Source organism: Epinephelus fuscoguttatus, linkage group LG22 (assembly GCF_011397635.1).
Source record: "Epinephelus fuscoguttatus linkage group LG22, E.fuscoguttatus.final_Chr_v1".
Taxonomy (NCBI): domain Eukaryota; kingdom Metazoa; phylum Chordata; class Actinopteri; order Perciformes; family Serranidae; genus Epinephelus; species Epinephelus fuscoguttatus.
The window spans coordinates 33,529,359-33,554,525 of record NC_064773.1 but is presented as its reverse complement, the minus strand read 5'-3'; the positions used below and the strand labels follow the sequence as shown (position 1 = coordinate 33,554,525).

Sequence of the window (25,167 nt, the reverse complement as noted above, 5' to 3'; positions counted from 1 at the left end):
TATTTATTTGTGTGTGCAAATTTTAATTATCAGAGGTTTATATAATGTACTTGGGACATTCTATATTTGATATCCCATCTGTTTTCTAATGTTAATTAAATAATGTTAAAAGGTGGTTTAACTCCCACTTGTAGTCATTGTCCTTAAGCTCAGGGGGGAGAAAATAAATAAACTGTGTACCATGGGTACAGTTTTGCAAAACTGCACACTGTTTATCAATCTGTCCACATGCATGTATATTGACAATCTGTACCCACACGTCCCCACGGATTGTAAAACAGTGCACACAGTTTATTTATTTTTCTCTCCCCGGAACCTAGGGGGGTCCGTCGAAAAAGTCGCTTGTTTTGGGCTTGTTTTCACAGGCCTGGTTGCTTATTTGTCTCGCGAGATCTAGCAACACTGTTTCTGACACCATTTCCCTCAGTGGACACGAAGCTTGTATCCACTTGTATTTCACATATAAGAAACAATAAATTGTGAAGACAGTAAAGCCTCCACTGAAATAGCATTTTAAGTCTTGTGTGAGATTTAGCCTTAAGGTATTTATACTTCGGGATTTATCCTGGCTTCATGTGAGCAGAGGAAATCTCCGGTCGTCGCTAGGCTAATGTATACAATGTAAAATGCCAGGGTCCATGTCATTGGTTCGACAGCCCATTGGTTCAACATCCCATTAGTCTGACTGTCCGCTGTGCTGAATGGCTCGCGGCGGGCGTATGGTGCGCCACGACCGGCTTGAGGCGGAGCAGGCTCACGGCTTATGTGTTTGTCACTTTCTTTGTCATTTTAACCCACACCATGATCTTTTCCTAACCCTAACCAAGTGGTTTTTGTGCCTAAACCTAACCAGACCTTAACCACAGGGCATCATGATGATTTCGGAACGGACTTCGGAACAATGAGTTTAATATGGTCGGAACAATGGGATGTCGAACCAATGGGCTGTCGAACCAATGGGCAATTCCCAAATGCCATAGGCTGGCGCTAATAACGTTAGTATGCTGTATTTTGTTTGGAAAACATGTTTATTGTGACAGTTGTTTTATCGGTGAATCTTGTGAGATGCAATGGAGCCAAATTGTGTGCCGTTACATTTGTCAAATGCTGCTGTTGTCCCTGACTTTATATGAGAAGAGGGAAAGATTGCTAGTTGCTAGGATAATGTATAAAAATGTAAAACGCCATAGGCTGACGCTAATAACATTAGCATGTTGTATTTGCTTGGAAAACGTGTTTAGTATAAGACAGTTGTTTTGTCGGTGAACCCTGTGAGTTGAAATGGAGCCAAACTGTGTGCTGTTACCTTTGTTAAATGTTGCTGTTGTCTCTGGCTTTATATGAGAAGAGGAGAAGATCGCTAGACGCTAGGCTAGTTTATACAATGTAAAATGCCATAGACTTGTGCTAATAATGTTAGCATGTTACATTGGTGGGGGAAATGTGTCCAGATAAAGACAAGTGTTTGTCTGTCAGTTCTGCGATTTATAGTGAAGACAATTTGTGGACTTGTGTTTGAAATTGTCTCTATTTAAGCCATATTTAATATGTGTTTTGAATCGACTTTATAAATAAACATTGATTTGAACTAAACTTTACAGCACTTAACACAGTACTCCACCGCTGACTAGTGTTTTGGAGGTGTAACTGCAGAGTGACACAGACACACCACCGCAGAAGTAAAAATAACATGCAGATTTTTTTCCCCCCACGACTAATCGATGAGTTGAAGATTACGTTCGGCTTTAGTCAAGATTTTCTTTGATGACTACAGCCCTAGAAAATATTCACTACTTTGATTTTGTCAGAATGAAAAAATAAGACAAGAACACTATTGCTGCAAGCAGTCGTACTAAAACTCTTTCCACTGTGTAAAAAACATGACCTCTGGTCTGAAACACCTACTTCGACCAACAGCACAACAACGTGAAGCTCCAGCAAATACACCACACCAAAGGTGAGTCCTTCTCGGCCACGGAGGTCGGTTGTAGCGCAACACTGGTTAACAACCAAACAACTATCTAGCCTCAGCTACACTTACTGGCAATTACTCTGACATTCACACAAGGGCATAGATCTGAAGTTTGGGGAGACATGCAATTACCAATTTTATTGGGTGTAATGGAAAAGTAATGTAACAAGTAGTGTTACGAATTAATGTTGGCAAGGAATAATAAGTAAAGTAACATTATTACCCTTGAAAAGAGTTACAATAATTAGTAATACATTACATATTAGAGTAGTCCAACACTGGTTGTGACACTCAAAAAAATTATCCACTAATAGACAGATGTCTCTTTCCCAATGTAAGTCTCTGGGAAAAAGTGTTTTTAAGCCCAGTGGCATCACATGACGGACCCAGGAAATTGTAGTAGCACTGTTTGGCCACAACAAAATTTGGCTTCAAAGCCAGGTGCACTTCTTGGGGGCCTGGTCCTCTTCAACATCATTGCAGCCATGGAATGACTGTAACAAAGTAAAGCAGACCTTTCTACAATGAGAAATAAAAAAGAGAAGCTTCTACACCAAACTCTTCACAGCTGGAAACAGATTTTCCAGAACGATCTGAAGCCTTTAGTTTCTGCTCACAGGGATTACTTCTACATACGCTGACCTCATTATTTGAAGCTTTTGCCATGTTTAGTATGAACATTTTTAATTTTAACCACAGTAATAAAGGAAAAGCATAATAAGTTCCCTTCAAAGACAAAAAGAAAAAATAATTGTCCATTTACAGTAACATGTTGTAAATTAATCATGGCAGGGCAAACTGACAGACGAAACAAATACAAAATTAGAATGTGTATTGTAATTAATGTTGATTGATTTGTTTTTGTTTAGGCATTTAAATTATCCTGTAACAAATTTCTGTGTGTGCATGGATAAATATAACAGGACCTCACTTTATAGACAGACTTCCTGATTTAACTTTGACCTACCCACTTAAAGGGGCAATAAGCGGAAATTCATCATTTCTAGATTGAAGGAATTAAAAAATCACTATGTGAAGAACTAGGGGTCTAATTTCATCTGGAGTACAGCATGTCGTCACACACCCTCTCTATTTGTTGATCTCCAGCCCCTTGTTTACAAGCCGGTCCGGCTGCACGTTCATGTACGTTCATGTGAATTGCCGCCTCCTCCTTCCTCTGGGAGCCCTTGGCCCTCCCTCCCTATAAAAGGCTACGGTCAGTGAGCAATGGCAGCGTGTATTTTTGAAGCGAAATGGCAGAGAGCGGAACGAAACGTTCACCTGAAGACGACCAGGATCCGACATTACCTCTAAAGAAACAACAGTCATTGGTGAAGAAGTTGTCGGATAAAGAAAGAGACAGAACCCAGATTGACATTGGCCTTGCATTTCCAAGGTGGGGAGCAATGCAAGAGCTAAAGGGGCTACAATTTGACTCAGAGCTAACTCTTTTTCTCCTGGACAGGTACAACATAAAGTCAAATGTCTGTTTTAATTAGTGTTACAGTAACGTTAGGCACATGTAGCTATGTCGATTCAATTAAATTTAATGTTACAATCGTAGCATGGGTTAATGTTCGGAGCTTGAGTTAATAGCGGCTTGGTCCCAGCAATGGGTCAGGCGTTAGGGTTGTGTTAGGTGAGTAGCCCGGCAGCCCAGCTAACATTTGCAATTAGCATTGTAAAATGTAGCCTGGCGGGCAGCCAGGCTAAAACATCGCTCTCACTCACGGAGAAGAGTAGGAACGTTAGCGTTAGCTCCCGGTGTTAGCACTAGCCAGGATCCAGCGATGGCTCTAGCCGAGTCGGCTGCCACTGGCTACTGGAGTAACTTACAGCTATGGAGCGCTTCTACCAGCTCCTCTAGTTTCTGAGCCTCGCCTCTATCTCAGCAAATATATTACAATTATTACAGGTAGGTCCGGGAGGCAGACACCGTCTCCACATTTAAGACTAGACTTAAGACTTTCCTCTTTGATAAAGCTTATAGTTAGGGCTGGCTCAGGCTTGTCCTGTACCAGCCCCTAGTTAGGCTGACTTAGGCCTAGTCTGCCGGAGGACCCCCCTATAATACACCGGGCACCTTCTCTCCTTCTCTCTCTCTCTCTCTCTCTCTCTCTCGTATTCTATTACTGCATCTTGCTAACTCGACCATTCTGGATGTCACTAACTCGGCTTCTTCTCCGGAGCCTTTGTGCTCCGCTGTCTCTCAGATTAACTCATATCGCAGCGGTGCCTGGACAGCGTGACGTGTGTGGTTGTGCTGCTGCTGTGGTCCTGCCAGATGCCTCCTGCTGCTGCTGCCATCATTAGTCATTAGTCATACTTCTACTGTTATTATACACATATGACTATTGTCAGATATTAATACATACTTTCAACATATTGTACCACAGTAGCCAGAACTATAACTATAATATTATTACTTTCAATAATGTTGTTGTAAGCTACTGTCATTACCTGCATCTCTCTCTCTCTCTCTCTCTCTCTCTCTCTCATTGTGTCATACGGATTACTGTTAATTTATTATGCTGGGCTTTATAAATAAAATTGATTGATTGACTGATTGAGGTACCATCATCATTGAAGTAGGCAGGGGAATAGCTAAAGACAGCAGAGACCGAGAGTGAGTGAAACATCGCTAACTGCTAAACTAAGTTTAGATGAGGCGAGTGGGGGGTGGGGAGCAGAGGTAGAGGGAGGTGTGGCTCATGACACACTTTGTTTTGGTCTACAGACATTGCACAACAGCAAACCTAGCGGTGAAACGATTACGCTTTTTGCTTCTTTAAAGCAACACTTACCTTTCTGGTAAGTAATTTTATGCTTTTCTTTTTTTAGGTTAAAATGATATTAATACCCTGATGGCACACTAAAATGTGAGTGAATTCCACCAGAGATAAAAACTTATAATTACACAATTCTCATACGGTTCTAAGAAAACTCAGACCAATCATTGCATTGGATTTTGTATTGCATTCACCCCATTTGTGGCTGGATGGCGGCACCCTCAGCATTCGCCTATACTGCTTGTGCCACAGGCCGGCACTACCCCTTTGAAATAGAGACATTTTTTATCCCTCTGCTTTGGTGACAGCCGTGGCCAGAGCCATTATGTTTCACGGTTGTCCGTCCATCCGATTTTTGTGCATGCAATTTCTCAAATGCACCTTGAGGATGTTTTCCTCAAATTTGGCACAAACCTACACCTGGACTCAAACATTAAGTGATTAGATTTTGACAGTCTAAGCTCAAGGTCACTGTGGCCTGGCATCCATCTCATTATCCCAAATGCAATATCTCAGGAATGCAGTCAGGGAATTTCTTCAAATTTGGCACAAACGTCCACTTGAACAAGAAGGTTTAACAGATTAGAACTAGAATTTTATTACTGAAGAATTTACAGGCTAATTATGACAAAATTTCACACAAATGACCAATAGAATAAAATGATGAAGTAATGACATTTTCTATCCAAAGGGTCAAAGGTCAGCCTCACTGAGACATCAGAATTTTCTGCAAAAACACTTCTGGCCATTATTCAATGCTATATCTCAGGAACAAAAGGGAAGACATTTGGTCAGATACTGAATTAGTGACACTGATTTTGAAGCTTGGGTGACTGCATAGATCTTCTGTGCTGCCAGGTTGAAGACGCTTATGAAGCATCCATGTTTAAGAATTTGTAGACACTCTCTTTGAAACATCCACATTGAAAGCTTTGCACTGTCATACATATGAGCTACATGAGTCTGGAGAGATATGGATGTCAACTGTAACTTGACTGGCTGTCCCATTAAAAAATATCTGTTCCAGCTTTATTTACATATTTTGCCCTTAACATTCATCTTACGGATGAAGTTCTGAGAGTTAATTAAAATTAATAAACTGGAATAACAGGCTTGGAAAAGTGATCTGTCCCTTGATTTAGTACTTCATAGAACCACCTTTTAATTACAGCCATCAGTCTGTTTGAATATGTCACTACCAGATTTGTGCATTAAAAGTGGGGAATATTAGTCCAGTCTTCCTTGCAGAGTTGTTGGAGCTCAGTCAAACTGCCTGGTGAGAGACAATGGACTGCTCTCTTCAAGCCCACCCACAGAAGGACAACTTTTCAATCCTTAAGCTACTGAGTTGGTTTTTTTTTTTTTTTTTTGGTAGTGTTTTTAGGGTTGTGAACTACCCATCTTCAGCTGTCTAGCAGAGGGTCACAGGTCTTCATCAAGAATTTGGGTGTGCTTGGCAGCATCCATTTTCCCCTCAATCCTGACCAACAGCCCAGTCCACACTAAAAAGAAACACCCTCACAACATAATGTTGCCACCACCATGCTTCACAGTAGGTATGGTGTGTTTTGGGTGGTGTATTCTTGTTTTTGCCAAAGATAGCACTTGCAATTTAGTCCAAAAAGTTCAATCTTGGTCTCATCTGACCATAAAACCTTTTGTCACATGGCATCACAATCTACCAAGTGTTTTTTTTTCTTTTCCGAAGCAAAAATTAGACTTAGTGTGGCACTTTTTTTAGAAGAGGCCTCTTTCTTGCCACCCTGCCATGCCGGCCAGCTTTGAGTAAAGCTTGTAAGATTGTTGTCACATTCACAGACTTGCAAGTTGCCATTAGCCTTTTGGTAGCTTCCTCCTAGCTCAGCCTTCCAGTTTGTATGGACGACTCAATCTAGGCAAGGTGCTGGTGGTGCCACACACTCTCCACTTCTTAATGATGCTCTGAACAGTATTCAGAGGAATAATTAAAACCTTTGAAAACTTTTTGTGCTGTCCTAACTTGTGCTTTTCCACAACTTAATCCTGAAGCCCCTGTGAAAGCACTTGTGCAGCCACGGTGAATTCTTTTCAGTACCATGCACTACTAGTAGTGGAACCCTGAAGGAACAGCTGGTTTTACTCTTATGTAATCAAAAACACCACAGCTGATATCAAATGAGAGCCAGTTAGCCTGGCATGTGGTCTGGAAAATGATTGCTTGTACCTCAGCAAGTTTATAATAAAAGCTGATTACTTATGGGAGCCAGGTATTTTGTGTTATAAAATATAATAACTGTTCCTAACTGTTTTTTTATAATGTTATTTTCACTTTGATGGTAAGGGTTATAATGTTTTATTACAGCTAGAAAAGTTAGATTTAATTAATTTTAATTCCCCAATATAATGTGAGAAAAGGTAGGACACATTTTCTGTAGGCACTGGATATCATGATGATAATATTATATGATAGCACAGTTCAATTAAAATAGGAATGCTCTATAATATCAGCATGTCATTGGTTTCGGCCAATATTGGCATTAAAATGAAATATCAGAATTGGCCAACATGCTTTTTCTGGTGGGCTGTCACAATAGTAAGTATGAATAATATGATGTGAATTCCACTACAGAAGAGACTTGATGGTCACTAAAATAAGGTGGGGGAAAAGGTGTATCAATATATTAATAATGTTATCGGTCAAATGAGTTGTTACATATTGGCATATTGGATGTTGGCAAAAAAATCTAATCTAATATTGTGTATCCATATATTAACACACTTTGACCACAAAATAGAGTGCATTAAACATAAACTCTAAAAAAGTAATGGCTGTAGCCTCCATATCATCATCCATTGATTTGTGGACTCACATTTTGAAGCCTTGATTTCTTGATTTTGGCCTTTTCGCCATCTTAGATTTTTGGAGCCAGAAGTGACCAAATTTGGATGAGAGGGTGGAGCTAACCCCTCACGCTCACGATCACCAAGTTCTCTCATTAGCAGCTAAGCCAGTAGTACGCACTGTCTATAGAAACACAGCGCACACTCCCTTCGGGGTGAAGAACAAATGCACTCTGCAGCGGCTGTGTATGCTATTGACTTAGCTGCTATGAGAGTCCGCCAGGAGCAAGAGCTACTATACAGTGCACAAACAAGAGCTACTATACAGTAATAGCCTCTTGTTCAGCAGCTAACAGCAGCTAATGTTAGCTTGCCCACAGTAGTGAGCAGTAACCGCTGGCAGGCTGGGTAGCCGCTTCAGCCAGAAAGACTTAAAGGTATGCTAGTGACGGCTGTTTAGCTTGTGTTTATATGACTGTGGAATTTAACAGAGATGTTTATTCATTATTAGACTGAAAGAGCTGAGAGCTTGTTGGGCATAGCGAACTTGCTGCTTACACACACTAGATGAACAAAACAACACTGACGCTGTATAGGTATTTCCTAAAATGTATAATATGTTTTAAAAGAAATCACTTATAAATATAAATAAAATTGATTGATTGATTGACTTATTGTGTTTCACTTTTTTAAAAAATCCCCTCTATCCATCTGAAGACCTTATCTCCACTCCGAGTTCGGTGGTACAGCCAGGGATGAAAGTAAGCTGGTACGGTCTGGTACTGTGTAGGCCACTTAAAGATTCAGTGACGGTACGCAGTACCAGAAAGAGGAGAGAGCGGCTGCCTGCTTAAGCCCACATTCAGAACCAGTCACGGCTGCATTTTAGGCCAGAAAATAGATCTGCTAGCAATGCAGTTTTAAACACCACTTTGTCTGTTTATTAATTGCTTTTAACTCATTCCGAATTGCTTCTGAACCGTCCGTGCTGTGTTTTGGTCCATGCTTGACGGAGCCTTGTCCAGACATCCGCCCTCTCTCTTCCAGCCTCTCCCCTGGGAGAGAGTCCGGTGGTCTCCTATGAGCCCAGCCTTCGAGATGTGCAACACTCCGTTAAATGTCATTCAGTTCATCAAAAAATATCCCAATTAAAGTCAGTAGTAGTGGGGCGGCATAGTTAAACTATCGTTCATTTTGTGATGAAAGCACCAGGCCAAAAGTTTGGACACACCTTCTAATTCAATGCGTTTTCTTTATTTTCATGACTATTTACATTGTAGATTCTCACTGAAGGCATCAAAACTATGAATGAACACATGTGGAGTTATGTACTTAACAAAAAAAGGTGAAATAACTGAAAACATGTTTTATATTCTAGTTTCTTCAAAATAGCCACCCTTTGCTCTGATTACTGCTTTGCACACTCTTGGCATTCTCTCCATGAGCTTCAAGAGGTAGTCACCTGAAATGGTTTTCCAACAGTCTTGAAGGAGTTCCCAGAGGTGTTTAGCACTTGTTGGCCCCTTTGCCTTCACTCTGCGGTCCAGCTCACCCCAAACCATCTCCATTGGGTTCAGGTCCGGTGACTGTGGAGGCCAGGTCATCTGCCGCAGCACTCCATCACTCTCCTTCTTGGTCAAATAGCCCTTACACAGCCTGGAGGTGTGTTTGGGGTCATTGTCCTGTTGAAAAATAAATGATGGTCCAACTAAACGCAAACCGGATGGGATGGCATGTCGCTGCAGGATGCTGTGGTAGCCATGCTGGTTCAGTGTGCCTTCAATTTTGAATAAATCCCCAACAGTGTCACCAGCAAAACACCCCCACACCATCACACCTCCTCCTCCATGCTTCACAGTGGGAACCAGGCATGTGGAATCCATCCGTTCACCTTTTCTGCGTCTCACAAAGACACGGCGGTTGGAACCAGAGATCTCAAATTTGGACTCATCAGACCAAAGCACAGAGTTCCACTGGTCTAATGTCCATTCCTTGTGTTTCTTGGCGCAAACAAATCTCTTCTGCTTGTTGCCTCTCCTTAGCAGTGGTTTCCTAGCAGCTATTTGACCATGAAGGCCTGATTTGCGCAGTCTCCTCTTAACAGTTGTTCTAGAGATGGGTCTGCTGCTAGAACTCTGTGTGGCATTCATCTGGTCTCTGATCTGAGCTGCTGTTAACTTGCCATTTCTGAGGCTGGTGACTCGGATGAACTTATCCTCAGAAGCAGAGTTGACTCTTGGTCTTCCTTTCCTGGGTCGGTCCTCATGTGTGCCAGTTTCGTTGTAGCGCTTGATGGTTTTTGCGACTCCACTTGAGGACACATTTAAAGTTTTTGCAATTTTCCGGACTGACTGACGTTCATTTCTTAAAGTAATGATGGCCACTTGTTTTTCTTTAGTTAGCTGATTGGTTCTTGCCATAATATGAATTTTAACAGTTGTCCAATAGGGCTGTCGGCTGTGTATTAACCTGACTTCTGCACAACACAACTGATGGTCCCAACCCCATTGATAAAGCAAGAAATTCCACTAATTAACCCTGATAAGGCACACCTGTGAAGTGGAAACCATTTCAGGTGACTACCTCTTGAAGCTCATGGAGAGAATGCCAAGAGTGTGCAAAGCAGTAATCAGAGCAAAGGGTGGCTATTTTGAAGAAACTAGAATATAAAACATGTTTTCAGTTATTTCACCTTTTTTTGTTAAGTACATAACTCCACATGTGTTCATTCATAGTTTTGATGCCTTCAGTGAGAATCTACAATGTAAATAGTCATGAAAATAAAGAAAACGCATTGAATTAGAAGGTGTGTCCAAACTTTTGGCCTGTACTGTATGTTGTACCAAATTTTGTGCTTTCATCACAAAATGAACGATTGTTGTGATATATTGAGGTAAGCCGCCCCACTATAGCATAATAAGCAGATATGTTCCATGTTATTTTGTTTAATTTCAACAACACAGAGAACAGCTTGAATAAGCTGCGTGTGAGCTAACAATCAGGGAGTTTACTCTCAGCAGTATGTGACTGCGCATGCGTGTCTACTTCCGAAACACAGCGGGTGGAGTGCATTTGATTTATTGTACTGGGACGTTTGATTTTTCCACAACTGGACCACGGACTTCAAAAAACGCAGTTTGCACCAGGACAGGACAAACAAAAAATGACACCACCGAAATTCCACACATTCTTGTGGCTGGCTCAAACACTGTAAGCGTGATTTAAATAGTAAATATTTGTAAATAGTTTATTGCGGATGTTGATCAATGTTTTTTACAATGAAAAATAGGTAAAGAGGAAAAGAGAAAAAGAAAAAAATGACATGCATGGTTTTAAGTGCTCATCAAGGTTTCGTATGCCAGCATCCTAAACATTACAACAAATATTTTACTGCACACGTTGTGAAGTGTTTTTATTTCTTAAATATATGTTTTTATTTGTTTGTTTGGTTTTTGACTTTGCTTTTTAAAAATGCATGAAGCGAGGAAAGGTGAACAATATGAAGCAGTGAAGGTTTTGGTAATAGTACCGGCAAGAATTTAAAACTACTTTCACCCCTGGGTATAGCACAAAAAGTGTAATAGAGTCATCAGTGATTTATTAGATGATTACAGAAGTAGAACTTCATTCATTCTATTGGTCTAAAATTTGCAAGGTTTCTTTGACTGATATCTCAATATTTCTAAATGGACAAACGCCAGTGCTCATTTTTGAAAATTTTGCTTACCTGTTATTCTAAAATGTCAAGTTTTTAAAAACTAAAAGACTTTTTAAATGTGGTAAAATCTGTCAAAGTTGATCAAATAAAATATGTGCTGATAACACCATTTGATTCCTATCGATTTAATTTTAAGTGTCCTTACCAACTTACCAAGTTCAAGGGTTAAATACATTATTCGGCAGAACGGATCGTAGCTGCTAAGTAATGCACGCCCTGAATTACTGCGAAATTCATGCTCCAAGCCTAGAACATGGGGTCACTGTCAATGACCCACTGTCATTCTGAGATAGGTGAAAGGCAGGTACACTTTTAAGATTTGTCAGAATTCACATTTGGTGCAAAACTAATCACCTAGCGCACGAATGCCTTGCCTTGTGCACAAATTACATGTTTACTATTAATTAGCATGTATCTCATCAACCTTATATCCTGGCCTGGTCGTCTTTTGTTGGTGTTTCTGACTGAAAAATGCCAATGGAAGGTAGTTCACATCCTGTAAGTCAGACTGCATGAAGGGTTTAAATAAAGAATGGCACCTTTAATTATTATTATTTAAACTTTACATTGTTCCACACTCACTTTGTGTACATCTGTCTCTGTTAGCATCCCCTCAGAGCTGTGGGTGATGGCCTGGATGCGGTCAGTCAGGCTGCTGTTGCGTTGCTCTAACCTTGATCTCATCCTCTGGAAAACAATGTCCAGGATATTGAAGGTGTCTGAAGTGACCTGCAGGCTGAAGGCAGGCCGCTGTTCCCTGGCTGACTGAAGGCTTGACTTAGGTGATGTGCAGCGGCTGTAGGGCAGATTGTTTAGAGCTCAGTAATACAAGGGGACTATGAATAACAGATGGTCTTTACAGGGCTGCATTCAAGAATCTACTTGAACAATTCAAAGTGACCAGTAAAGTTGGAGTTAAAACCTGTTCCAAGTTGAGAGTGAGACCAGAGCATGCTGTAATCCAACTTGAAATATAAACATGCAACAACACCTCTTCAGATGTAAAAAGTAATGCTTAAGATAAAGTAGAATTACCGCCTTGTGGTTATATGTTTCCATGAACAAGTCATGTTGCAGTGACATTTTACATTCATGTCTATCCAGAATGTCATCACTTCATCATTGTATTCTATTAGATAGTCTGTTAGATAGATGATAGATAAATGTGTCATAATTAATGTTTGAAATCTTGAGTAATGGCCTCAACAGTTTTAAAAAGGTCATAGTGACCTTGAACCACCAAGTTCTAATCAATTCATCGTTGAGTCTAAGTGGATGTTTGTGGCAAATTTGAGGAAATTCCCTCATGGCTTTTTGAGATAGCGTGCTCACAAGAATGAGACCGACCCAAAGCCACAATGACTTTGACCCTTGATGACCAAAATCTAATCCTTTCATTGTTGAGTCCACGCAGGTGTTGGAGGCAAATTTGAAGAAATTCCCTCGAGGCATCACATTCACGAGAGTGAGATGGATGCAAGGTCACCCTGACTTTACCCTTTCACCGTTGACCACCAAAATCTAACCAGTTTATTGTTGAGTTCAAGTTGACATTTGTACCAAATTTGAAGAAAATCCCTGAAAGTCTTCATGACATATCGTGTTCACGAAAATGAAACATACATACTTAAGCACGCACATATACGGATGAACGGACAACTTGAAAACATAATGAGAACTATGTATCAGCAGGATGTCCATATTTCCACCTGTCATGGCCCAAAAATGAAGTCATAGGAAGTGATCACCACAGGTTTGATGGATCAGGGGGTTCAGCTTAAGGAGTTAGGGTTAGAGGAAAGAAACTGATAATAGCAAGTAAATGCTATAGCTAATACAGTAGGGCAACAGCCACTACAGCATAGGTCTGAGCCACATACTCTATCTCTTTCTATGCTCACCTCTCAGTATGGTTACCCTCCTCTTGGAGTGAGGATGGGTATGTTTCATCTGTTAGTGGTACTCCCAGGTTTCTGAGAAAACCAGTGTAAGAAACCAACTTAGAAGAACTGCCAGGTCTAGAACTGGAGGTCTCACAGAGCCTGGAAACACAAAGGGAAAGTCTGAGAGTGAGCTGAGAAAAACCCAAATTCAACCCCACACTGAGCAAAGGTCATAGTTTCATCACTAGACAGTCAAACATGCAATGCATCATACTGTAGCACCAAAACAAGTGGGGGGTTTTCACCACTAAGCATGTATGATACATTGTAAAGTTTGTGGACTCAACCAGATTGTACCTTCAAATTATATTTTATCATTTGGGGGAAGAAAAATAAGTTTCCTCTCTGGCAACCTGACCGATATTAGTCCAATATTTACTCTCCTTTTACCTCTAATTTGGTCTCCACCACTACTTTTTTTATATTTTTAGCTGAAAACAGCTGCCTTCTGCTGCTGGAAACAAAGTTAATGAGAGTGGGAAAGTCAAAACACTAGGTTAAAACACCTCCACAGAGCTGAGGGGAACTGCAGAGGTGAAATGTTTTTTTGTCATTTTATACTTTGAGTAACAGTTTTTGCGTTTCAGAGTCATTTAATTCATCTTTTTTAAAAAGGAAGTATGAATTTGTGCAGCTTTAAAGGAAAGTCTCTATAAGACCTTACATGCACCAAAAACTACCTACCTACTAGTGTTCCTGCCTGACATTTTTAGGACAGCGTTACACCAAATGACTTTTCAAGCGATTTCATTGTCTCAGACCTTTCCATGTTGGAATAAAATTATGACAGTGTTGGTACAGTTGTGGCGTGCTCCCGTGATCTTAGCTGTTTAAGGTGGTAATATAACTCAGTCTGAGCTGTCTTAAGTCTGTCTTTTTCTCTTGACGTTCCGATACAAACAAACATGCTTAATATTACTGTAAGATTTTAGTTTTGGCTCATCTCTGTCGTGCACCAAACAGTAAGCAGCAAACTGGGTAGATAGTAAACATTAAAGAGACATTGGTGAGATGCAAGACCATGAACTAGTCTCTGTTCTCTTGTACTGTATCAATCAATCAGTCAATCAAACTTTATTTGTATAGCACTTTTCATACATTAAAAATGCAGCACAAAGTGCTTCACAGAATAAAAACAAACAAAAATAATACATACATATTGAAAACCCGCCCCTCCCACCCCCACATATATAAACACACACACACACACACACACACACACACACACACACACACACACACAGTCCACCAGTTCCACAGTTCCACAGTTCCAGTTCCCTGGAAAACTGGTGGAACTGTGGAGTGATCAAGAGTTGGTGTGTAACTGTATTCGTGGTAAGGACTTAGAAGTGTGGGACATATGCATTTAGATGAAAAAATCATAAAAATGAGCTTTAAAAATATATATACATTTATAATATAATAATATGGTGTTAAGTAATAGCTATTTGAAACACTTTCATTTGAATTCATGTCATATTTTAATTGAATTAGCAAATTGAATTATTTATGTATCTCAACACTGAGACCAAGGTTGTTGGACATGAACAAAAGTGGTGTTTGGACCCATAAAATTCTCCATAAATTTAGTTAAATCACAATATTTAGTAGGTCATTTTTTGTTTCAAGATGTGTAATAATATTGTGTTTATATTTATCGAGCATCCCACTAAAATAGTACCTGCTGATAAGTTAAATATTTTTGAACAGTATGTATAGGTTAATTTTTCTGCAATTGAGTCTGGTAGGAGCTAGCTAGTGGTGTCGCTTATTTGGCCATCTCAACCCAACAGTGCAACTGTGGAAACATTTTGTGTACCCTCCAGACTCCCCCCAGGCTGCCCCATTGAGTGAGTGGCTCAATTATTAGCCTCAAACCCCCTTTAGCTTAGGCTGGTTGTACTTACATAGTAGCAATGCTAATGGGGTTTTGCAGGCCTGAATTGAAGCCACTTTATTACTCAGGCTGTCTCCGCAGCAACCAGCAGTAATCACAGAATAAGCAGTGCCGCTAGCTAGCTCTTATGGGACCCAGGTGGTGCACAGTACAGAGCACTGATTGCATGGAATGTTTTCACTTTTCCTCCACTGGATTTGTAATTCAAGAACAGAGAACCCATCTCAATACAAGTGACTGTAGCCTGTGTGTGTTTAATCACGGGTGTGGGTTGGGTCGGGAGACTTTTATTAACAGGCGCAGGCGGGTGCGGCTTTGACTTAGACATAATGACAGGTACCTGGTCGGCTGTGGTACTGAGCTTTACAGTGCTTTGGAATGCAGTGCTAAAGCTCACTTTTTCAGGGGAGGGCTAAGCTAAAAGGAATTACCTTTTGTATTTTATATAATTTTGTGCTGTTTTTTGTTTTTTCTTAAAAATTAACCAGTAAGTTACCACTTAATGGGTGTTGGGTTATCAAAAACAGAATTAACTGTCATTGACAGCCCTATACAGGGCTCTATGGTGCCTCAGCAGTTAACACTGTTGCTCATAGGTGGGAATGTGTTTGTCTGTTCATGTTTGAGCCCTCTGATAGACTGAGGACTATGTGTTAGTTCTTGAGGTTACAACTTTGCTCTACTTAGCGTATTTCTTAAAATTACGGCTACATCTTTTTTTCTTTTTCCTTTTTGTTTTAAATTACAGCACTGTATGTCTGGGTGTGTTTCTTACTTGTTGAAGTGTGTGTCTGAGATGGGTACGCCATGGCAGCTTAAGACCTTCTTCAGATCTTCCTGTGTGATGTATCCAGTGTGCTGAGGGTCACACAGCTTTAGAGATGCCAGCAATGGACCGAGCTGCTCACACAGCTTGTCCACCAGTACATTCTCCACCTTAATATACAAGTGCACACACAAACATACAGCACACACACACACACACACACACACACACACACACACACACACACACACACACACACACACAAACTGTGTATTAATAATTAACCCCCTTTTTTTTTCTTTTGATCCATCTTCTTTATTCTCTCTGTTTGATCTCATGGTGTGTGCTATGTGTGATATGGGTGATATTTGATCACAGTATGCTGTTAACACACTCACTGTTGTCCATGAAGCAGATGCCACAGACAGTTTATCAGCACATTGTGTGGTCTGCCTCTCATCTGGTGCTTTTTGCTCCTCCTCAGGAAAAAAAATCAAAAACATATTACACATTTTTCACCTTACATGGAATTAGAGTGTGCGCATACACATACATGGTAAACAATCTTACAGCGGTTTCCTCAGGGCCATCCAGGGGCTCAGCAGTGGTAGCAATGGAGGGTTGTGGTTCTGTGTTGGTGCTGCTGGGGTTGAGTCTTTTCAGGTTGGCCAGCTGGATGACCCCAGTGTGTTCTGGGTCCAGTTCATTGAGCAGCTCTGTGATCTGTGACCGTCGAGCTCTTGGCCAGGTCCTACCTGTTCTCTCCAGCAAATGTCGCATGTCTGCTCTAGTGATCCAACCTACTTCCCTCTGGAGAGAAAAGCCATGTGAGCATTTTTCTTTAAGTTGTATAGTTTCACAGGTCCATGTCATCGGTTCAACAGCCCATTGGTTCGACATCCCATTAGTCCGACTGTCCGCGGTGCTGAACGGCTCGCGGCGGGCGTATGGTGCGCCACGACCGGCTTGAGATGGAGCAGGCTCACGGCTTATCTGTTTGTCACTTTCTTTTTCATTTTAACCCACACCATGATCTTTTCCTGACCCTAACCAAGTGGTTTTTGTGCCTAAACCTAACCAGACCTTAACCACAGGGCATCTTGATGATTTCGGAACGGACTTTGGAACAGTGAGTTTAATATGGTCAGAACAATGGGATGTCAGACCAATGGGCTGTCGAACTAATGGGCAGTTCCCTAGTTTCACAGGGACATGTTAGACATTAAAGCAGGGAAAGGTTTAATCACGGGCAGTGTGGTCAGGGCAGTGGGACCACAGCTAGAAGTGTTCACCACCATTAATACCCCTCCGGACAAATGATGCCTGCGTTTTTTTTATTGGATTTTTTATATATACTTTAAGTATTACAAAAACAACAAAAAACAGAAGACAAGTAAGGTACAATACAGGATATTAACAGTAAGGCAAACAAATTGAGCTGCAAATGAAAGTTGAAGACTGGTTAACTTTATGCAAATTAGCTAAGACGTGTGTAGAACCCAGAGAACATCCTCAGAAACTTTTAGTTCCTACCACACATTCGTTCCTACTTCAAAACAAGCAGCAAGGTGTCAAACTGATATGTTCAGCCTGAAGTAGCACTGGAACCTCTCCCCATCCAGCCGCAGCTCCCGCACCAGCCGATGATATTCCCCGTGCTGTTCACGGTCCCGGAGGATATCGTGCACCCAGACCCTGCGGCGGCGCAGGCACCACACGGCAGCACAAATTACAAAAGTGTCTTCTTCCATGTTGAATTGATACACAAGTGTGGAATGCTTGTTATTAGTGGGAATGCAATTAATTTGCTCTCCTTACCACCAGTTGAACTCATCGCACTGTAGGCATTCTAACCCAAACCACTGACAGTGTTTCCCCTAGGTTTACAGCTTTGGGAGGGAATAACAAATAAAAAAATGTTGCTCATATTCGGTTCCGGTTCGGCCCACTTGACATGCTGCTGTGTTGTGCTACGGTGTATTCAAGTACTGGAATTTGTTATTTACGTGACAACGCCTGAACGCAACACAGGCTGTGTGTGTTTAATGTTTAATGTCCAAATGTTTTCATTGACCAAACGTGAAAGTTCCTGTACTCAGGAAAATGCACAAAATCACATTTCTGTGTTCCAGCCAGTAACCTGCTTTGTGACTCCTTTAAATTGAGAAGCATAATCAAACGTTCAGAATTTGAGGTCATGAGCGACGCGCAGTTAACCTTAATGTTAGCCGTGTGCTGCCGACAGTTAGCCCTGTTACCGCGTGTGTGGCCAGTGGCATCTCACAACTGATCAGTTCACACTCCAGCAGCAATCTGTGGTGGTGAGGCTGAGCAAGGTATATTTCACAGAATTGGTAGTTCAGTGTGCCAAGATGCCACAAAAACATTTGAAAGTATAGTTACACTACACACCCCTCCATTCATATGACCATGACCTTTGACATTCAACTCCCAAATTCAGTTCATTCTCAAGTCCAAGTGGATGTTTGTGCAGTATTTGAAGAAATTCCCTCAAGGCCTTTCTGAGATGTCGGGTTCACAACAATGACACAGACAATGTCACAGTGACCTTGACCTTTGACCACCAATATCTAATCAGTTAATCTGACCTTTTGCCAAATTTCAAGAAACTCTCTCCAGGCATTCTTGAGATATTTCGTTCACAAGAACAGCACAAAGGCATAAAAACTGTCTTGAAATGTCAGTTTGCTTATATATACATATGTAAACAGCTAATGATCTCTGGGAGAATGTCATAAATAAGAGTTAAGAGATAAAGTCCAATACAACAATACAAACTATAATGCCTATATTGAAGGGCTGTTATATTGGGTTACATTATGTTGATGTTGTGTTCACTTCTTGTGATGATACACAATATTTAAATGTCTATATGACAAGGCAGTGTATCATGATGGTACTAATTATGGCCTGGCACAATAGTGTGTCCATCTGATGTGTATGTTACATTGTGAATCATACACAAACAATGTGAATCATAGCAAGTCTTCGGAGCTCATGAATGCTTCCCAAGAGATAGTCTAAAAACCATAGTTGGCTTAGAACGTGCCTGAGTGAAAAACCTCATTATTGGCTGGCGGTGTGAGGACACTCTTGTTTGATCTCCCACCCGCTGAATAGATTATTAAAACAGTTGATGGATGGATTTTTTTCCCTCCCATGCCATTAAAAGGAGGAGATTTTGGCAGATAGATATGTGTGATTCATATCTGGGAGAAGCTTCACACACGTACACACACACACACGCATACACATATACACACACACTTCCTCCAACTTGGAAGCCGACTGTTGTTTTGTGAGTGGCGGCAGCAACATCAAACATAACTGTGAATTAATGGAAATTCAACCCCCCTTTCCCCAAAGTTTAGTCAAACTCCAAAGTTTCATCCAGCTGAAGAAGACTGATTTGAAATTAAAGAGGCAGAACTGGATGCGGAGGCGTGTTGAAGGGGATGGCTGTCAGACGAACATATGGCTAGTGACTGAGTGGCTAACCAGTGGCCATATGCAATCATCTAATCATGTTTATGGCCATCAAAAAGCTGCGGATGATGATTGGCTCATCTGTAAAGCTGTCTGGCATTTATATTTAAAGCGTACACCTGAGCATGTGCCTTTGTCTCTTAGCAATCTGCTGAAATTACTCCCTTGTGTCCTGTCGGATCACATTCAAAATCACTTCTGTCTTGTCTATTACTACAGTTTTTGCAAGCCTGTGCAAATAAGGGAGAGGTTTAAAGCATTTCAGTGTGTCTTTTGTACAAGTTAGACATTTATTACTCTACTATTTTAAACAGTTATTTACTACCATGTCCAGCAGGTGGAAGATCTCTTTCAGATGAGAGTAAGTGTCCTGGAGATCCAAGATATTTTCTTGGACAGGCTGCTCTGACGCCCTGAGAAAAGGAAAGAAGACAACATATCAGCATGGATATTAATGGCCGTAAATTTCTTATCTTTTGTCCTTACAATTCCACCTGTCTCTAACCAGTAACCATTGTTTCAACTTGTCATCATATCAAGTATTAGAAAATTGTATCCTTGTTTCAGCGGGAGCTGTTATTAAGATAGATGGTTGCATTGTGTGATGTGTTCAGAGACTGTGCACATTTTTTAAAAAAAAGTGCAGGTTTATTTATATCTCTCAACCAGTTGAACATTAAAGAGCTTCAAAATTGTTGGTAAATCAAAATCCAAAAGACAAACAATAACATAGCTTGGTCATTGTAAAAAGGATTATGTACTTTCCAATATCCCTTGGAATTAAAATCATCTTGTACAATTCTGCATTGGACTGTGGAGAAGTCACAGGTAAGGTAAGAGTGAGAGTAGGGCTGGGCGATATTACTATTACTATACTATATTTTGTGTGATACATGATATATATCCCAATATTTATATATATATTTATTTATCTTTATATTTATTAAATTTATATCTCTTCTAACCTACTGTAGACTATCAAAATACAAAACTATCGAATGATCTATAGTTACAGTGAAGTTAAATAAAGTAGCTACTGTCATATAATAAAGTTAAACAAAATACCATTATAACAAATTAAATTAAGTACTGGTAGGCTATGATTTAAAAAGTCAAAGCGGAACCAGTGGTGCTTTTATTTTGAATTAACCAGTTCATCTTGGGCCACAAGTGTTGATGCTTGTGCAGAGAACTTAAAGCTTAAAGCCTAATGCAGATTTGGTCAGGCCAAGGTAAGCATATTTTTTTGATGTGTTTAATCAGGGTGCTATTCGGAGGAAAATTGTATTTGTTTTCAAGACATCTGTTTGTTTGTTTTTATTTTTGTTTTGTTTTTTTGTTTTTTGAAAGATTACATTTTGGGTTTTCCTAACATTTTAAAGTATTGTTCTAAAATGGTTAGGTTACGTTAGAGACCATCTCTGGTTTGGGACAACAGAATACGTTCTCTCTCTGTCTCTCTCTCTCTCTCTCTCTCTCTCTCTCTCTCTCTCTCTCAGTGTATCATTTTGTCATATGGATCACTGTACATATATTATGTTGATCTGTACGCATGACATGATCCCTCCTCAGTTGCTCTTCCTGAGGTTTATACCATTTATACCATAGTTTTTCCATATCTGCTGTGAGGGTCATAAGGACAGAGGGATGTCGTATGCTGCAAAGCCCTCTGAGGCCAATTTTGAATTGTGATATTGGGCTTTATAAATAAAACTGAAATTAAAATTGAAAGAAAGGCAGCATTTGTGTGCTGCTATGAACAGACAGTCAGAAGACAAAAAGAAAAATACGGAGGCGCAGATGGCTGGAAGATGCACACAATATTGTCTGTCTGTTCTGCAGCGAAGTTCAGTTTTATATCACAGCAGACTCAACACAAAAGAAAATAGAAGTGTTGTCAACATGTGATGACCTAACAACACGTGGATCTTCCATGTGTGAACAGGGCAAAAAATATTTCAAACTGACCTGATGGTGTGAAGATTTGTGTCACCCTCTTTTTTGACTGGGATTATGAAGTGGCCCATGAAGTGTTTCCACCTCACTTGCCCCATTGCTCCTACACCGTAACTACAAACACACAAAATCCATACACATGCATGAAAAATGTATTAAACAGAATAGATGATAGCTGGATTTTAAGATTTAAAGAGTAAAGGGTAGGGAGGTTGGCGCAGGGTAGGTTGGTAGAAACAGGGAAAACACAAATAAATTAAATATTGCTTTCCCTACCGGCTGGTAAGCTTCTGGAAAGAATGAGGGTTCATGGGAAATATAAAGCTGCTGAGAATGGCCCTGAGGACATCCTGTTCTACCAGGCCAGAGCGGGTGGTGTCAAAGGCCTGCAGTGCTTGCCACACCGGGGTAGAGTTCATGCACATCTGATAAGTAAAAGAACACACTGATGTACAAACATTCATATTTTACAGACAGACCTCTCTTTGTTTTATTTCTCTCTCATCAATAAAGACAGGAAGTGAGTCATCTCCAGTTTCGGTTGCCATGGAGAACATCCCAGCGCGGCTCTAGGATGCATGAGAAGAGCCAACCCCGACTCTGCCGCCTATCCCGCAAATTAGCCATGATTAACACACTAACTCAGGAGCTGATTTTTCTGGGCAAACATTTTAATTAGAAGTGTTCCCTCTGCCGTTTGCATCCTGACGTGCCACTTAGAGCCAATTTAGCCGTCCATCCTCAAAGAGGATAATGCAAAGGAGAGGGCCAGATGGTGACACGCAAACAGGAGCAATAAAACACACAAGTCTGTACCTTGTCGTAGAAGAGAGTCTGCAGCTTCCTGTGTTGCAGGACTGATGGGGCATCACACAGACTGGAGACAGATTCCGGTTTCTGCTTCCTCTGTTTGACTTTCTCAGATGGAGTTGTCCCTCGGCTGGACATTTCTGTAAAACACAATCTTTAGGGGCATTGGTGGCTTGGTGTTTAGAGCAGGTGCCCCATGTACAAAGGTGGTGTCCCTGCTGCAGTGGCCCAGGTTCACACTGTTGTCCTATCCAATAAAGGCAAAAACATTGCAGAGGAAAGTTGCAGCTGTGTGAACTGGCCATCTAAGCTCAACTCAAGCCGGCTGATTGTGTCACCTGCAGCTCTGCTGGTCAAATCGGCAGCAGCTGGTTTTAGAACCTAAAGCAAGTCACTTGTTTCAACAGCCAATCAGCTTGTAGTGAAGTCTGATGGTCAAGTCAAAATGATCGCAGACAGCATGTTCGCTTGCTGTGGCACGTGTTCTGTCCCAGCCAAACTCTCTATTTGCGTCCTCATGGTGTGCTGGTGTCAGACGGCGGGTTGCTGCTGCTGGCTGTATGTGCTTAGGCCTCCCCACACACACACATTCTCACTGACTGATTAATAGGTGCTGGTTTTTAATATCATTGTGGTGTATTTGTTATGAATATAGTCTATCTGATTCTCTTTTTGTTTCTGTTTATCGCTGTTTCATCACTACTACAACTGCAACTGTAGCCAGCATCTCACTATCACTATCCTTATTCATATTTTAAGAAACTACAAATTATATTCAGCCACAAAATAAGCCTGACAAGCTGCAAACAGAGGGGACATACAGAGTTGTTGCATGGAGATAATACACTGTCTCATCTAGGTGCATCGGTGTGTTTTTAGAATGTTGCAGAATGGTGTATTGTAAGTTGTTGCCTGTTTCAACTTATCTCTTCGAGAATCTTATGTCTGACCAGGACTTAAAGATAACTTGTGTATTTTTCAACCTGGGCCCTATTTCCCCATGTGTATGTGTGCGTATGATTCATAGGTACAACTCGCTTTAAAATTGGTTCAGTATGGAGGGAGGCGGATGCAACTGGGAGCCGCGAAACGAGCTAAAGTGGTAACGGAGGCAAATGCGTCTCGTATAAGTTTGCGCATTAAAAGTGCTTTTATTCACCACTGACCGGTTCAGATCGCCAGTGCTATCCTTCTAAATAGCATACTAAGCCTTTCCCTTACCTCTGGGCTGTGACGTCATCTCGCGAGAGCTTTGCTCCACTGTGTCTGTAGCTCTCTCTACTCGTGGGACAGCCATTTTATTGAGGAACAGGTGTTTCAGGATTGGATGTCTTCTCTTCTTCGGCTGACAGTAGTCATCTTGGGAGAAGTGAGCACTGCAGACCCGATGGTCTGCAAGGCGCAGTGTCTGGAGAGGAGTGTTAGCATCCATTTGTAGCACAACTAGCCACAACTTCAGCATCTCGCCATCTGGCAAAGGCAGCCTATGAAAGCTGTACGGGGTGTTGCACAACATCCTGTTCTTGCAATTCGGATAAGCACAAACCATTGTTTTCAATCGATGCAGTAAAACTCTCAACTGTACTCCGGGACAACCAGCACCACTCTGAGCGGCGCTCAGCATGGCTCCTCTGTTTTCTTCCGGCAACAAGCAAAGCTCTCATGAGATGGCGTCACACAGCCCAGAGGTAAGGGAAACGCTTAGTATGCTATTTACAGAGATAGCACTGGTGATCTGAACCGGTCAGTGGCGAAAAAAAGCACTTTTAATGCGCAAACTTATACAGGACGCATTTGCCCCTGTTACTGTTTTAGCTTGTTTCGCAGCTGCCGGCTGCATCCGCCTCCCTCAATACCAAACCAGTTTTAAAACTATGATTCATACGCACACATACACATGGGGAAATAGGGCCCAGGTTGAAAAATACCGAAGTTATCCTTTAACATGCTAAAATAATACAACGACCATTTTAAACAATATTTGCTAAAGATGCATTAGCATCATTACTGTGAGCATGTTACTATCAGTGTAAGATGAGATTTATTTCACATTAATTTACTTATGTATATTTGGATGAGTTACATATTTAATTAATGGTAAATAAACCACATATCTTGTAATATTTTGTAGATAGAGAACTACATAACACTGTGCACACTGCCTCTAGCATTAGCAACTTTTAAATCTCATCCACTCTGGAAACATGCCGACATTCCAGGTCGAAATTCTTTTGGAGGCTGTAGTGGGCTCCTTAAAGCTAGCATGAATATGCTGGTGTCATATAAATCTAGAAGGCCTAAGGAATCCATTGGTACCAATCATTTTATGCTAGCTTGTCAGGAAGAAGGTAGAATAACACTCCAAACGAAAAACTGGTATGGCCATTTTGTGATCCCTCAACTTAAAGATATTTGAATGAAAATGGGTTCTATGGATACCCAAAACTCTCCCCTATACAGACATGCCCACTTTATGCAAATTTCATGCAGTTTTGGCAATAAACATGCATTTTTTCCTTATACAATACAAATGTGTTATTTTTGCCTAGTCTATTTGAAACTTTCTGCATACTGGGATCCCTAAACTGGAATGCACAAAGTGGAGCCAACTGGAAAGCTGTCAGACTCTTGTGGATTCAATGAGCCTAATTTCATTCATGTGTGATCATGTTAGTCCCCATAGGAGCCATTTTATTGTAGTGACATCATCAAATTTTGGAGGGATTATTGACCATTTTTATCAATTCTCCAGTGATCAAAAGTACTTACATTTTGCATCAAATCTGTGTAACAAAGGGTATCAATACAAAAATGGCTGCAACAACTTATGAGACATAACTGAGCATGAGAATGAACATCATATAATTCCATCAAATTGCTTTAGCTCCTGTACACTCTAAACTTTAAACCCTATACTAAACTATACACTCTAAGGTTTGAATAGGCGCCTTACCAAAACACAATGTTTACTTTACTTGAGGAGCAAAAA

The 25,167-nt window shown here is 40.8% G+C and overlaps 1 protein-coding gene across 1 annotated transcript in view; it reads right to left on the bottom strand.

The window, feature by feature from the left end:
- Window positions 1-25,167, bottom strand: part of LOC125883213 (EF-hand calcium-binding domain-containing protein 6-like) — a 54,868-nt gene that overhangs the window by 22,323 nt on the left and 7,378 nt on the right. The window contains exons 4-12 of the mRNA XM_049567430.1: window positions 22,185-22,318; window positions 21,645-21,793; window positions 21,381-21,482; window positions 19,738-19,825; window positions 16,476-16,715; window positions 16,304-16,384; window positions 15,915-16,075; window positions 13,201-13,341; window positions 11,882-12,095 (exon numbers count right to left, since the gene is read on the bottom strand). Coding sequence (XP_049423387.1) covers window positions 11,882-12,095; window positions 13,201-13,341; window positions 15,915-16,075; window positions 16,304-16,384; window positions 16,476-16,715; window positions 19,738-19,825; window positions 21,381-21,482; window positions 21,645-21,793; window positions 22,185-22,318 — 1,310 coding nt within the window. The remainder of the gene's footprint in view (window positions 1-11,881; window positions 12,096-13,200; window positions 13,342-15,914; window positions 16,076-16,303; window positions 16,385-16,475; window positions 16,716-19,737; window positions 19,826-21,380; window positions 21,483-21,644; window positions 21,794-22,184; window positions 22,319-25,167) is intronic.